The 14,567-nt window shown below is 36.9% G+C and overlaps 2 protein-coding genes and 1 long non-coding RNA gene across 4 annotated transcripts; 1 reads left to right on the forward strand and 2 right to left on the reverse strand.

Moving 5' to 3' along the window:
• The first annotated feature begins 5,107 nt into the window (after positions 1 to 5,107).
• Positions 5,108 to 6,631, forward strand: LOC110780060 (protein ALP1-like). Its single transcript, XM_021984492.2, has one exon. The coding sequence runs from the start codon at positions 5,160 to 5,162 to the stop codon at positions 6,450 to 6,452; it is 1,293 nt and encodes a 430-aa protein (XP_021840184.1). The 5' UTR covers positions 5,108 to 5,159; the 3' UTR covers positions 6,453 to 6,631.
• Positions 6,632 to 7,875: 1,244 nt separating this feature from the next.
• Positions 7,876 to 9,949, reverse strand: LOC110780061 (cuscuta receptor 1). Its single transcript, XM_056836144.1, has 2 exons — positions 9,681 to 9,949; positions 7,876 to 9,595 (listed from the first exon to the last, which is right to left on the reverse strand). Exons 1-2 carry the CDS (start codon positions 9,947 to 9,949, stop codon positions 7,876 to 7,878), a joined length of 1,989 nt encoding a protein of 662 aa, XP_056692122.1.
• A 140-nt stretch (positions 9,950 to 10,089) lies between these two features.
• On the reverse strand, positions 10,090 to 10,914 carry LOC110792327 (uncharacterized). Of its 2 annotated transcripts, none has more exons than XR_008928133.1 (3): positions 10,706 to 10,914; positions 10,308 to 10,469; positions 10,090 to 10,228 (listed from the first exon to the last, which is right to left on the reverse strand). It is a non-coding gene; the product is annotated as an uncharacterized lncRNA (long non-coding RNA). The 2 variants fall into 2 exon arrangements; XR_008928132.1 differs by having other exon boundaries at positions 10,308 to 10,466; positions 10,706 to 10,905.
• Between the last annotated feature and the right edge of the window lie 3,653 nt (positions 10,915 to 14,567).

Raw genomic sequence — 14,567 nt, forward strand, 5'->3', positions numbered from 1 at the left:
TCCTCCTAATCCCCATGGAGGAATGCGTCTTCGCATCAAGTTGGTGTAACTCCAAGTTTTCCATAGCTACCAATTAAGGTAAGCAACACCCTTATGGATGAGTGTTTCACAATCGGATAAAATACTTCATGAAAGTCAACGCCTTCAATTTGTATGAAACCTCTTGCAACAACTCTTGCCTTGTAGACGGGACCGCCGATTCCGATGTACCTTCTTTGTTCTTGAACACCCACTTGCACCTAACAATTCTTTTGTCTTTCGGTGCAATGCATAGGCTCCAAGTATTGTTCTTGTGGAAGGAATCCATCTCTTGCTCCATGGCCAACAACCACTTGCCGGCATCATTTAGAGACATTTCTTCCTTGAATGAACAAGGATCATCATTATCAGTCTCTACTTGACTTGCAACGGAGAGAGCATATTGGACATAATCACACTCCTCAATGTATCTACTTGGAGGCTTGATTGGTCTCTTTGCTCTTTCTTCGGCAATAGATTTCTTTTGAGCTTGTGGTGTCCCTTCATGAGTCTCCTTGGCGAGGGACCATCTTCATGTGAATGCTCATCTAGTCCACCTCCTCCTCGGTATCATGGTGTGAACCTACATCATTGCAAATAAAAAGCTCCTTTCCATGAATGATCATACACTTTTCATCAAAAACAATATCTCTAGAAGTTACGACTCTTCTAGATTGATTACACCATACTCTATAACCTTTAACTCCCAAACCATAGCCAACAAAAATACATGTTTTAGCTCTAGGTTCAAGTTTACCATCACTAACATAAATATAAGCCAGATAACCAAATACTCTCAAACTAGGATAATCAACGGGTTTTCCGTACCATACCTCAAGAGGTGACTTCAAGTTAAGAGCCGAGTGAGGAGAGAGATTCACCAAGTAACAAGCCGTTGCAATGGCTTCTGCCCAAAAATATTTCCCCAAATTTGCTTGTGAAAGCATACATCTACCCCTCTCTAAAAGAGTTACATTCATCCGCTCTGAAACCCCATTTTGTTGAGATCTACCCGCACAAGTTGGATGCCACACAATGCCATGCTTGAGAAAATACTTCAAGAACTTCTTCACAACAAATTATAGACCACTATCGGTACTCAAGGTTTTGATCTTTTTCTTGGTCTTATTTTCAATCATGGTCTTCCAATCATGGAACACATCAAGGACATCATCTTTATGCTTTGTAAAGAACACTCAAACCTTCCTAGAGAAGTCATCAATTATAGTGAGCAAATAATTACAACCACCAATCGAAAGAACTCTAGAGGGACCCCACAAATTCGAATGGTTGTATTCAAGTATCCGTTTGGTGTTTGTGTACCGCGCGTTTGAAGCTAACCCTATTGTGTTTACCAAACACACAATGCTCACAAAAGCCAAGGCTTCCAAGTTTCAAGCTTCCAAAAAAACCTTGCTTGCTAAGCTCCAACATACCATGCTCCCCCATATGACCAAGTCTCAAATGCCGTAACTTGGTTTCACTATCACTCATAGTACCCGTGGAAATATTTGCCGAGCCTACCATGGTGGATCCTTGAAATGAGTACAAGCTACCCACTTTGGCACCCTTCATCAATACAAGAGAACCTTCCACAACCTTCATTACTCCACCTTCCACTATACACTTACAACTTTAGTGTCAAGAGCGCAAAGAGAGATCAAATTATTCTTTAGCTCCGGAATATGACGAACTTTAGTTAAGGTTCTTACAATACCATCAAACATTTTGATGGCTACCGTCCCAATTCCAATCACCTTGCACATTGCATTGTTTCCCATGGTGACAATACCTTCATTATACTCCTCATAGGAGCTAAAGAGATCCTTGTTCGGGGTCATATAAAACGAGCAACCCGAATCCAAAATCCATTCATCCTTACCTTTGATTCTTCCATGAGTGGCAACTAATGCGCCACTATCACTATATGTGTCTACATAGCTAGCCTCGACGGTAGCATGAGGTTCTTTACCCTTTCCGGACTCACCATCACCTCCCGATTGTTTCTTTTTCCACTTCCAACATTTCAACTTAATGTGTCCTTTAATGTGGCAATAATTACAAGATTTCTTACGGTTAGGATTCGATTTCTTTGACTTGGATCGACCCCGATTCATTCCCCATTACCACCACTACTAGTAGAAGTCTTCTCAAGATTTCTACCCCTCACAAACAAGCCATCATTGGAGTTATTTGATGATTTAGAAATTAATTGATTATCAATTAAGTCCTTTTGGGTCAAAGCATCTCTAACATCATCAATACTCAAGTCATATCTACCATACAAGATAGTTTCACAAAAATGTTTATATATAGGATGGTGGTAATGAACATAACAAGTAAATTGCAAGATTCTCATCATCTAAAACAACATCAATATTTTGAAGATGCATAACAATCGAAAAGAACTCATCTAAATGAGACTTAAGAGAATTACCTTTCTCAAACCGAAGATCATAGAGTCTACTCTTGAGTAGTAGACGATTGGTGACACTTTTAGCCATATAGTTTAAAGAGCATCAAACTTTGACCATAGATCATCAGCGGTTTCCTCCTTGGCAACTTCCCTCAATACTACTTTCGATAGGCAAAGTTGTATCGCCGATAAAGCCTTCAAATCAATCTCCTGCCACTTCACATCCGTCATAGTAGTGAGTTTCTTATCCTTCCCTTTAAGAGGCTTGTGCACACCATTTTATATCAAAATAGCTTTCATTTTCATGCCAAAGGACAAAGTTGATTGACCTATCAAGCTTCTCAATATCCAACTTCATTGTCGACATGAGTATTCAATACTCCCCAAGAAATCAAACAAACAACCCAAACACAACCTTAGCTCTTGATACCAATTGTTATGAACGAAGGACCTTTTTGGACTTGAATGTTGATTTGTATGACAATTTGATGTTGAAATAATGAGAAGAAATAAATGAAGAAATTAAAAATATGCACAAAAATTTAAGGTGGATCACTCTTCAATGAGCTACATCCACAATGGGGGAAGGTTTGGAGCTTGTATTACTCTTGTATGGAGAAATGATTACAAAGAGAAATTCTCAAAAGTGAAGAAGAGAGAATTCTATGTATGCTTAGATCTAAGGTTTTAACCTCACTTTTGTTTCTCTCTTAATCCTGAAAATCTTATTACATTTGGTATTTATAGTGTTAGACATCAAAACAATCTAAGGGACAAGAAAAGGCCATGTCGATTGAAGCTTGTGGAGAAGAAAACAGTTCACCCGCAGGGTTCGGTCGAACCTATAATAGGTTCGACCGAACCAAGGTCAAGTTTGGCCGAACTTACCAAAAGTTTGGTCGAACCTCCAAAATCTACAAGCTATTGGCTATGGTTGAACCATTAAAGGTTCGTACGAACTTCTAGAAGGTTCGGTCGAACCTTAAAGTTTGAGGTTTGGCCGAACCTCCCCTGCTTCATGACAACTTCTCGTAAAATAGTCATAACTCCCTCATTTCTCATCCAAAATGAGCTTATGACCATGCGTTGGAAAGCTATTGAACCAAGCATTCACCTCCAACTTGAATCAACTTAATCTAATGAGTAGATCATGAGATATGTTCATTTGAAGTCAGTTCTTCCACTATAACAACCTAACATCCTTCAAGAAAGATTCGAGGCACACATAACAGAATTGAACTTTTATCTTTGAGATCGATATGGGAGAGATGAGTGATTTGCTTGCATGAAGAACAAAAACTTTAGATCTAACAAAGGGTGAATCTGGTGAGTTGGTGACCGATGAGTGAGAAAAATGTTATTTAAACTTAGGGTTAGTGAGTATGGTGGTGTTACTTGTGTAAATGAGTAGATAAAAAGGAACGATGGGCTTCTAAACAAAGTTATGACATACAAGCCCATTGTCCCCATTCATTTGCATCATATCTATTTAATTTCAGAAATTTTTGTGTAAGACTGCCTAACGGTTAGACCATTTTTTTTTGGAACATAACTAAAAGCAATAAAATCATAACTAATTGAATAAAAAAAAGTTAAAGGTTTAAAGACAAACAGTTAAATTTATGAGTCGAATAGTTATTACTTTTGAACAAACTTATTATTAACTAAAACTCATAAAATTTTAACTAATTGATCTCATTGCTTAACTAATCAGTTTCAATGTTTAACTAATTGGTTCAGTGCTTAACTAATTGGTTCAGTTGCATAACTAATTAGTTTCGTTGCTTAACTAATTAGTTTCGTTGCTTAACTAATTGAATTTCAGACTTAACTAAATGGTTTCAATGGTTAACTAATTGGTTAAAGTGCATAACTAATTGGTTCCAGTGCATAAAAAGTGGTCTAACCGCTAGACCGTCTTTCCTAAAAGTTTGTATTTAATTAAACTGAGTAAATAAAAATTAAACGGTTACACGGATACCGACAAGTACCGGGTCCAAATGTTTTGGAACCGGAACCGGTACCGGTCAGAACCGAAACCGATACCGATCAAAACCGGTTCCTGATTTTTAGATCCGGTCTCGATACCAGTAGGACCAGTTCTTATTTTGTACCCGACAGATCTTTATCGATTCCGGTTACGAGACCGATACCTATAGTTTTGCTCACCCCTAATCTATTCCTATATACTAAAAGAGACATCAGGAATGACACGTGTCAATTCCTTGTGCTATTTTTTCCCGCCAAAAATCCTTTCCTAAAAAAAATATTTACTTTATTCTATTTTTATTTTCTCTCCTTTTATATAAATGTTTATAAATAGAAAAAATTATAGGGTTATTAAATATGACATTATTAAACAATTTTGGTAATATTTAGTCAAATCTTCATATCAATAATAATATTTTGTTCATATTAAGCATATCAAATATTTAATTCGGTCAAATCATCATATTAAACATATATAATACTATGTAATAGAGCGGAAATTGTATATTATATGATAAAATGAGTAAGTTCGAGATTTATTAATTACGCAATAGATTTAAGGGATAAATATTTCAGTTAAAAAAGATAGTCAATTAATAATTTTCAAATAACTGTGCATGCATTGCACGGGACCTAATCTAGTTTCTGTTATTTTGAAACCGAGGGAGTACTTCATATTATCGAAACCTTTCTAAAAATGAAACAACCATCTTTCCAAATTTGACCACTAAAAAACATGGCTGCTTCTCCAAAACCTCCTTCTACTAAACGCCGGACCACCAAACGCAAAACCACCGCTACCACCGCCACCATCACCCTTTCTCCGCTAACCGCCGCTATAACAACCGCCCTCACATCATCCCACTCCTTCTTCCACAACCACGAGCTTCACCTCCTCCCGTCTCAATCTGTCTCCCTTCAATCTTCCCTCTCTTCCGTCTTCCTTTCTCTCTCCAAACTCCAACCCCATTTTCAGCTCGCACTACCTCTCTCCTCCCCCTCCTCTTCCTGCTGTTGGTTTCAGCGTTTTCTCCTTTCTTCTTCAAACGATGAAGATCCTAGGTGGGTTGATTTCTTCCGAATGTCAAAACCCACTTTTTATCGCCTTAATTCCATCCTAAGTAATTCTATTTCATCTGTTCTTCCTTCGTCAATTTCTCCTGATTTTGCAATTGGTGCTGCTATTTGTAGACTCGCGCATAATTGGTCGTTTTCCTTTGTCGGTAAACGGTTTGGGTTGAGCTCGAGTGATGCTTGTAGGGTTTTTTATGCTGTTTGTAAGGTGATTTGTGAACAATTAGGAGGTTATTTGGGTGGATTTGGGTCGGAATTAAGAGATATTGTTGTGGGTTTTGAGCGGATTTCATTGATTAATTGTTGTGGGGTTTTAGGGGTTGAGAAATTCCCAATTGAAGGGGAATTATTGGGGGGAAATGGATTTTTGATGATTCAAGCTTTGGTTGATAGTGATGGTAGATTCTTGGATGTTTCTGCCGGTTGGCCTAGTACATTCGACCCCGATTCGATTTTACGACAAACTAGGTTGTTCTTGAGTGTGGACGAATCTAAAGAGTTGTTGAATGGTCCAGAAGTTGAGCTAATTGATGGGAGTTTGATGCCTCAGTATATAATGGGTGATTCTTGTTACCCTTGTTTGCCATGGCTTTTGACTCCTTTTGCTAGGAGGGGTGAGGCAGAGGATTCAAGCTCGAGTAAAAAGGAGTTCAATGAGGCGCATAAGAGAGCAACGGATTTGGTAAGGATGGCATTTGGGAGGGTTAGAGCTAATTGGAAGTTGCTTGATAGAAAGTGGAAGGAGGAGTTTGCTGAGTTCTTACCTTTCATTATCATCACTGCTTGTGTGCTGAATAATTTTTTGATGAAGCACGGAGAACTATTAAGTCATGGTGATCTTGGCTGTGTTCGAGAGCAGGATATACCGGTTTTTGACGGCGAGGTCGATGAGAGTGCTGCAAGGATTAGGGATTTGTTGGCATTGCATCTTAGCCGGGTAACACAGGATAACTGAATATTTTTTATGCGAAACACTTGATTTAACTAGTTGATGATATATTTAATTGGAATGTTCTTTGTTCTAATATAATTAGTTTTCTTTTGTATTTCAATGTGATTATGATTTGGTTGATCTTTGATTAATATTGTTGAAAGTTGAATAAGAATGAGAATGTCATAACTCTGGTACCAAAATTTCTAATCTTGTTTGTTCCATCCGCTCGGGAACCCATCTTTTACCCCTTGTAGATATTGGCTACTATATTATTAACTCTTGAGATGAATTAGTTACCTGGTTTTTAGAATATGGTTGGTGTTTATATTGTGTCTTTGCTTGAAGTTTTTGTCTGGGAAGGGGATAATCAATCATGCCCTCGTGTGAAAGTTGATGTATTTTAAATTACATCAAGTGTTCATTTCCTGTCATAGTTGAGAGTTTCTGAGTTAGATGCGAAAGAAAAATTAGTGACTGAGATTGGTGTTCTCTATATCTTATAGGGGTCTGGTTAGGTGCGAAATGACGTTCATTAACCCTGCTAGCTGCTAACTGTTTGTTTGCTATGTGAAGCCCAATAGCTGTTAAGCAAGCTGATTTGGATAGAGGTAACTTAGATGCCTCTATCAAAGTGGAAAATAACTTAAGAACTAGGGAGACATGTCTTTTTTTTTATTTGGAAAGAATACATGATGAATACATTCAAGCAGTATTAGTATATTGTACTTTGCAGATAGCTTAAGTTATTATATGTTACTTTGTGTTAGCTATTCTTAGTTCCTACTAGCTAGCATGGAAACAAACTAGATATATGCGTACCCTTTTGTTAGATGAAAAACAAAAATGGCTTTAATAATCAACACACCTAAGCTTGTTGCATTGAGCATGTCACTTGGGGTGACGAATTTGTTTCCATGCGAATGTAGATACCTCATTCTTGGAAGTTGTCCTTTTTAGGAACTTTAAGATACTACAGTCTCGGGGAGATGAGGGGATAAGTTGTCCTTTTTAGGCACTTTAAGTTACTATACAGTCTTGAGGAGTTGAGGGGATATTGCCCTTTAGTTTCAATGCAACAAGCTTGGAAGGGGATCTTGTGTTTAATTGAAGATCTAAGCCATGGAGTAATCTCTTCTGGCATTGATAAGCCTGTAGTCATGTTGGCGTGAAGGGTCAGGGAACGTGCATAAAAAATGAAAAGCTGGATTTCTAGTTCTGATTCATTAAGGATTTGAATCAATTACTTATCAATTCCGATTTTTCATTGTTTATCTCTAAAAGAGAGGAGATGAACATGAGGAAGAGGCAATCATAATTTTTTTTTACCTGACACATTATCATCCGTAGTCTTAATAGATTATTATCCATAGTCAATTAATACTATGAGGTACCATCATCACATTCACAACTTACAAGTGATGAAACCTTAACATCAAGAACCACATTAAACACGCCTAACTCTCAGGAGCTTTCTCATATTGTCCTCAAAGTAGTAGTAGCTAGAAATGATACATGTTTTGACAAGATAAAACAATGCATTCCTCCACTGAGGATTAATCAACATAACTATCACAACCGCAAGAAACATAGTTACACCGGATATCACAAAGGTCATATAAAATGATTCCATGTCAATCCAATCGCCATCTTCATCTTTGTACGATGCAGTTTTACTTATGTATGAGGGCGATTTATCTGCAGTGCAGTTCTTGGATATAGGGGGTCCGCATAGGAAGAAGTTGCCTTGGTAACTGTTGGTGTCGAAGGTTGAAAACTGAACTTCATATGGTATTCTACCGGATAAGTTGTTGTACGCGACCATGAAGACTTCTATTGCATTCAATGTTGTAAGCGCGGGTGGAATGCTTCCATTTAGGAGGTTGTATGAAAAATCCAAGCTCTCTATGTTCTTGAGGTTTGAAAGAGTTGTTGGAATAGCACCCCATAACTTATTATGAGACAAATTTAACGCATGAAGGGTGCTCAAATTACCTAGCTCACGTGGTATCTGGCCGGTTATGTTGTTGCAAGAGAGATCTATTCCAGACATGAGATACATGGCACTACCAATGTAAAGGTAAGACTGGCTCTTTGTCGTAAACTGCACCTTGTTTGAAAACTCATACTCAAAACTTTTATATTTTCTCTCTTCAATCAACTCGGCTAATTTGCCTGTTTGTCTACTGCCAGGCTCAGAAGATGATAATGGAGGTGCAGCAATGATATCGCCAGAAAAAGCAATTTCACCTAGGCAAGTGGGTATAGAACCATACAAGCTATTGGAAGAGAGGTCCAGTATAGATAAGGTAAGCAACTTGCACAACTGCACAGGAACTTGACCATGAAACTGATTACCCCTCAAGACCAGAACTTCTAGGTTTATGAGATTTTCAATTTCAGCTGGAATATGACCACTCAAGTCATTATTGCCGAGATCCAAAATCATCAACATAGAAGCATTGTTAAAAAATGCATCAGTCATGTGGCCACTCAATCTATTGTTGTTTAACAAGAGAGAGAAAGGTACGTAGCCGTTGTTGAAGCTTGAGCAATATGGTAGAGTCCCAGTTAACTTGTTAAATGATAGGTCCAAGATAATTAAGGAAGGGAACTTGGAAGAACTGCATATGTCTTTGGGAATAAAGCCTTCTAGGGAATTATTACTTAAATTCAGTACCCCTAAGTTTGGACTTGGACCAAAGATGTTTTGTGTGAGACTTCCTGACAAGATATTACCGTGCAAATCCAGGGTTATCGTATTTAGTAAGTGTTGGAAAGATGGAAGTGTTCCCCTAAAATCATTGTTTGATAGATCAAGAGTCACTAAGTTGATGCAGCTTTTGGTTAAGTGTTGTATCCCCTCAGATAAATGATTATTTGCCAAATATAATCCATGAAGAGACTTTAAGCCAAGGCTCGAGGGGATATTTCCCTGGAGTCCATTGTTTGACAAGTCCAATTGAATGAGATTAGGAAATACCACACCTATGTTTGCAGGAATATGTCCTTGTATGTTATTTTGGGCAATGTTTATTCGGGTTGTATAGGCAAGAGTCTGAGAGGGTAGCTGGAGTGATCCTAAGAGTGAGCAATTTCTAAGGACAAGTGTGTTCAATCTTGTATTGTTCTCTAAAAGCCATGTAGGAAATTCCTCATCCAAGAAACTATCAGAAAGATCAATAAGCCTCAGCCCTCAGGTCTCGCTGTTGAAGCAATACACGAGGATATGCAGAGAGTTTGCAATCTGACAAACTGAGTATGTTTATGTTTAGGCCATTAGTAAAAGGTTGGACATCCTGATCTATAGTTTCATGGACTAGTTGGTTTGAGTCTCCAATAAAGTATTTCAACTTGGTGTGGTTTGCAAATGCTTGGAATGTATCTGGGATCTCAAAGTAATTTTCTGACAGTGCAAGGTATTCAAGAGAGAGGAGATGAGTCAGAGGAGATGAGCCAATATTTCCTGTAAATTGATTTCCACTGAGGTCTAATGTTTCCAAACCTGTGAGGTTTTGCATCCACAACGGAATTGCTCCAGCAAGATGATTATAAGAGAGATCCAACTCTCTAAGTGACAGTAAGCTACCGAAACATGAAGTATTACCATCACATGCTTTTCTCCACAACCTGCAATGTTGATTATAGATTGATAGTATTAAACTATGTGAGGTTGTATTAACTGTTAGCATTGCATGGTAAAGAGATGAGAAATAACTTGCCGTAAAAATTGTGGATGCTAGTAATTTGGTTGGCACATAAATCCAGCTTCTCCAGATTCTTGCTGATGGCTTTAATATCTGTTGTTCGCCAAAAGGAATATTTAGCTATGTTAACATGTAGTTCGTTTACAGATAGATACCGTGTTTTAAAGCTTACCATGAAGTTGAATTGATCCCGTCAGACTGTTTGCTCTTAGATTTAGATGTCTGAGTGATTGAAAACCAGATAACTCCGGCAAGATGCTGTTGTTCAAAACATTAGAACTCAAATCCAGCGATTTAAGCTTTTTAAGGCTTGCTGACAACTTTACTGAACCTGCTTCAAAACGAACATTTATATTGGTTTTTCTAAATGAAAAAGCCAAAAGCTAACTAAAAAGCAAATGAAAAGCCAGTTAAAAACACTCCTTTGTGTAAGATCAACTAAATAGGGGGAAGTGGAACACGATTACATAAGTGGTACACTAATTGTAGGACAGAAGATCCAGACTCGTTGTAAGACTTTATAACCACGAGACAAGGGAATTTATAGAAGAAGCATGAGATAGATTTTACCTTTAGCCTCGGTCCATCATCGTTATCATTATCATTATCATCCACAATAAACTTTTACCTTCAAACTTCATCATCTTCTCGCTAAAATAAATGTCCAAAATCGCAATATGTATCAGTATACATGTTATTCACTTTAAATCTGCAAAGACTTTGTTTTTGTTTTTTTTGCAAGTCAACTGTAGTATACTTTACCAAATACGGAGTACCAGTCAATGTCTTTATTAACTGCCAAAAGAACTTTGACTTTTTTAGTTGACTATAAATCTACATCTAGTGCTACGCTTTGTTCTTCCTAGTTATGGAATTAAATATCTAATCATGTGCTTTTAAACTTTTATGACGTGGAGTAATTGTTAAATCAATTGTACATAAACATGACCAATTTATTCAATGAGGAGTTTTGTAGTATGTGTTTTCTGGAAAAGCTACTTAATTGTTACCTAATGTTAGGGGTGTTCATAAAAAATCAAAAGGAAAAATCGGACTAAATGGTTACAATTTTTTTTTTCGGTTTTTTCATGAAATGCCCATGAGGTTTGCAATAATGTACCAAATACCCCTGCGCGTTTCAAAATTCATAGAATACCCCTATTTTTTCCCTACTGTTCACCAAATACCCCTATTATGATTTTCCGTTAGTCCTCCGTTAAGTCATGTTTATAATTCATTAAATACACCTACATATAAAGTTTTTGCATAGTATACACCTATTTATAAAGTTTTTTGCACCAAATACACGAACTCCTTTTAAACAGCAGAATTTGAATCCAACGGCTAGATTTATTACAATATAGCCGTTATGTTCTTGCTGCTTATAAGTAAGGCTAGTGTTCACTTGCCTTGCTGCATGTTTAGCCCTCCATTTCCTAAATAGCCATGAGTTCTAATAAAAGTCGAATCCTCTTCCACCCCAAATTTATCATACGTAAAAGTTCCTAATAAAAACTGCTTTTTTAGAGAGTCTTGATTCATTTCTTACATCATTTGACATATTGCACAACTCTCCCAAAACCAAGCATTGGCCAGCATTCTCCGTCATGGATTGACTGTTAACGCTAACGACATGATTAATAGAATGGTACAATTTCAATCCTTTGATACACTTCCAGACATCCATTACAAGTGGTCTAGTACTTGGATCAAAGGCCAAGCATTTGAGCAAAACTTCGTGTACTGATGAATAATCACTAGCCAGTGACAGCTCCAACATAACGTTTACAGTCTCAGGAGGGAACTTATTTCGTTTCTTTTATCAACATTCATCCAACTAACAACACTCATATCCATAAAAGTTGAACCAATTCTAACCCTACCAGTAGTAGTACCCAATCCATCCTCCGTCGAAACTGCACCATCCAGTCCTTCCAAGCAGCATAAAGCTCCTCGGACCATATTCGTGGCCAAATCCAAGACCTTGAAAAAATAAGCCCAGTATGTGGAATTTGAAATCCATATTGAAATGCTGGTATTTGAAATTCATTCATTGCTTACTTTTTTTTCTCTCTCCTCCACACAAACCAACCCCTTCCTTTCTCTTTCTTGGCTGCCATTGGAGCTCGATTCACTCTTTCATCTCAACCAAAATCAATTATCAATCCTCAAATTTCATTTTCTCTCTCCTCCGACCACTGGTCACTGACTCACCGCCCCAACTGCCTTCACGAACACCACCTTCGTAAGTCGTAACCATCGCCTCAACCCTCACAAGCGACGACCACCTCTGTACTCCGTATCTACTCCATAGATGCATAGAATCTGATCGAATCCACCTCAGTTTAATTGAGCAAAATGATTATGGGTTTCTAATTTACTTGAAATTGAATAGAGGGGAATGGTAATCCATTTGACAGAAACAATAATGCTTGCTTAGATCAAGAGGATGGATTGCCAATTGACACGAGGAGAGAGAAAGACATAAGTTGCTAGAATGTCCGTACCCGAGTACGCGTGGAATTGCATAGTCGCCGTCGTAGGATTGTAAGCAAACTGGACATTCCGGTGGTTCTATTGCCGGTGACGAGGTTGAAGAACAGGGGAGAGGAGAGAGAAAGAGGATAAGTTGGGTTTTTTTTTTTGAAATTTCTATCACATTTGTTGCTTAAATCGCACCAAATAAGAATTAAGGGCAAATTGGTAAAACACAACTAACGGCAAGCTAACGTCCGTTAAATCCAGGTGCATTTAATGAACAGTACAGAATTATAGGGGTATTTTATGAATTTTGAAACGCGCAGGGGTATTTGGTGCATTATTGCAAACCTCAGGGGCATTTCATGAAAAAACCGTTTTTTTTTTGTTCTACTATAAGGAGTTCTCACCGCCTTCGACGAGTGGACTAATGAGCACTATTTCCTTCAGTTTTAGGTAGTTCTTCCTATCGTAAGACCCTTTATGAGTCAGAGAAATCAGAGGCAAAGGAACTCGACTACTTGCTTACTTGAATGAGTAAGGTCAAATTCACTTACTTGGACTTGGAACAAGTATGGCGACATATGAAGTCGCTCAAAACTTCGCTCCGATCGCTTAAGCTAAAAACCTATTCGAGCTTTACCTTCAAGCATCCTCTCAGTTGAAGTTTTTTCCATTCCCAAAGTTCGAACCCGAGATCTTAGTTAAGGAGCAAGAGACCCTTAACCACTCATGTCAACCTCAATTGGTACATTTTTTCAATTTTTATCATTACCTATATAAAAAAAGCCCTCTGGGAAGATGTTTTGCGTAATTTTTTTTCCAACTTTACCCCATATGATTACGAATTAATTAATTCATATCCAATTTTTCCTCTTAAAAGGCACATGTTACTGTCTTATACAAATTTTTATTTAAAACTGACATACAATAAATATTGTAAATCGAAGTAAAAGTTAAATAAAAATGTTTCTGAAAATTTGTCAAATACAACCCAGTAAAGTGGTATATGCATTTAACAAGGAATGGAGAAAAGTATATATATAATTTTTTTTTTTTTGTAAAGCTAAACATTTTCATGCTGCTTTTTATAGAGATATGGATATACACTTATTAACTTGCATGCAAATAAGAATGACAAAATTTTGTTTGATGTAAACAATTAAGAAATAATGTATTTTATGTTATACGGAGTACTTAATTAATATGAGTACTCCTTCGATCCTTGAATGTTAGTCCCTTTTGGAATCCAAAATAATCCAACAAAATTACAATTATCACATGAATTTCAATAGAATATATGACTCACGTGGGTAGAAGAGAGAAAAAATTGTGGGGTTTAATGGGATAAAAGTTTACTTCAGAGTAAACAAGTGTGTCTTTTGGATATTTATAAAGATTTAAAGGGAATAAATGCTGGACAAATAATGAAATAATCCAAAAGAGACTAATAAAAAAGAATAACTCATTAAAAAAAAAAAAGGAGAGAATAATAAAAGGATAAATGGTTTTTTACCACCTAAAAAAATCAAAAATTTGTTTTTTACCACCTAAAAAACTAAAACTTGTATTTTACCACCTAAAAAAAATTAAAAACTTGTTTTTTACCACCTGAAAAATGGAAAAATGTATGAAAATGTTGTGTAGGGGGCGACAATAACGGTAATATTTCTTATATGTTCTATTATTCCACGATTTCATGTATTTAACTCTTTTGACTTTCCCAACTTCCTTATGTTTCATGAATTTGCATAATTTTTCACCACCATTAATTCACAAAATTTAATGAAAGTAAATCAAGAAGGGTGAAAGAGTTAAAGAAAAACATATAGGGAGTGTAAAAAATTGGAGGGAAGTTGAATTAGATAGACATACATAAAGAATTTATCTAATTTTTGGCTTTCAAGCGGTAAAAAAAGTTTTTGTTTTAACTTTTTTTTTTAGGTGGTAAAAT

This window comes from Spinacia oleracea, chromosome 2 (assembly GCF_020520425.1).
Source record: "Spinacia oleracea cultivar Varoflay chromosome 2, BTI_SOV_V1, whole genome shotgun sequence".
In the NCBI taxonomy this organism is placed as follows: domain Eukaryota; kingdom Viridiplantae; phylum Streptophyta; class Magnoliopsida; order Caryophyllales; family Amaranthaceae; genus Spinacia; species Spinacia oleracea.

Excerpts from the sequence above, each read along its gene's own strand:
- LOC110780060 (XM_021984492.2), top strand. The coding sequence starts at position 5,160 with ATGGCTGCTTCTCCAAAACCTCCTTCTACTAAACGCCGGACCACCAAA.
- LOC110780061 (XM_056836144.1), bottom strand. The coding sequence starts at position 9,949 with ATGCAAAACCTCACAGGTTTGGAAACATTAGACCTCAGTGGAAATCAA. Across the intron at positions 9,596-9,680 it reads AACATAAACATACTCAGTTT|TTTCTTGGATGAGGAATTTC; the intron begins GTCAGATTGCAA and ends TCTTTCTGATAG.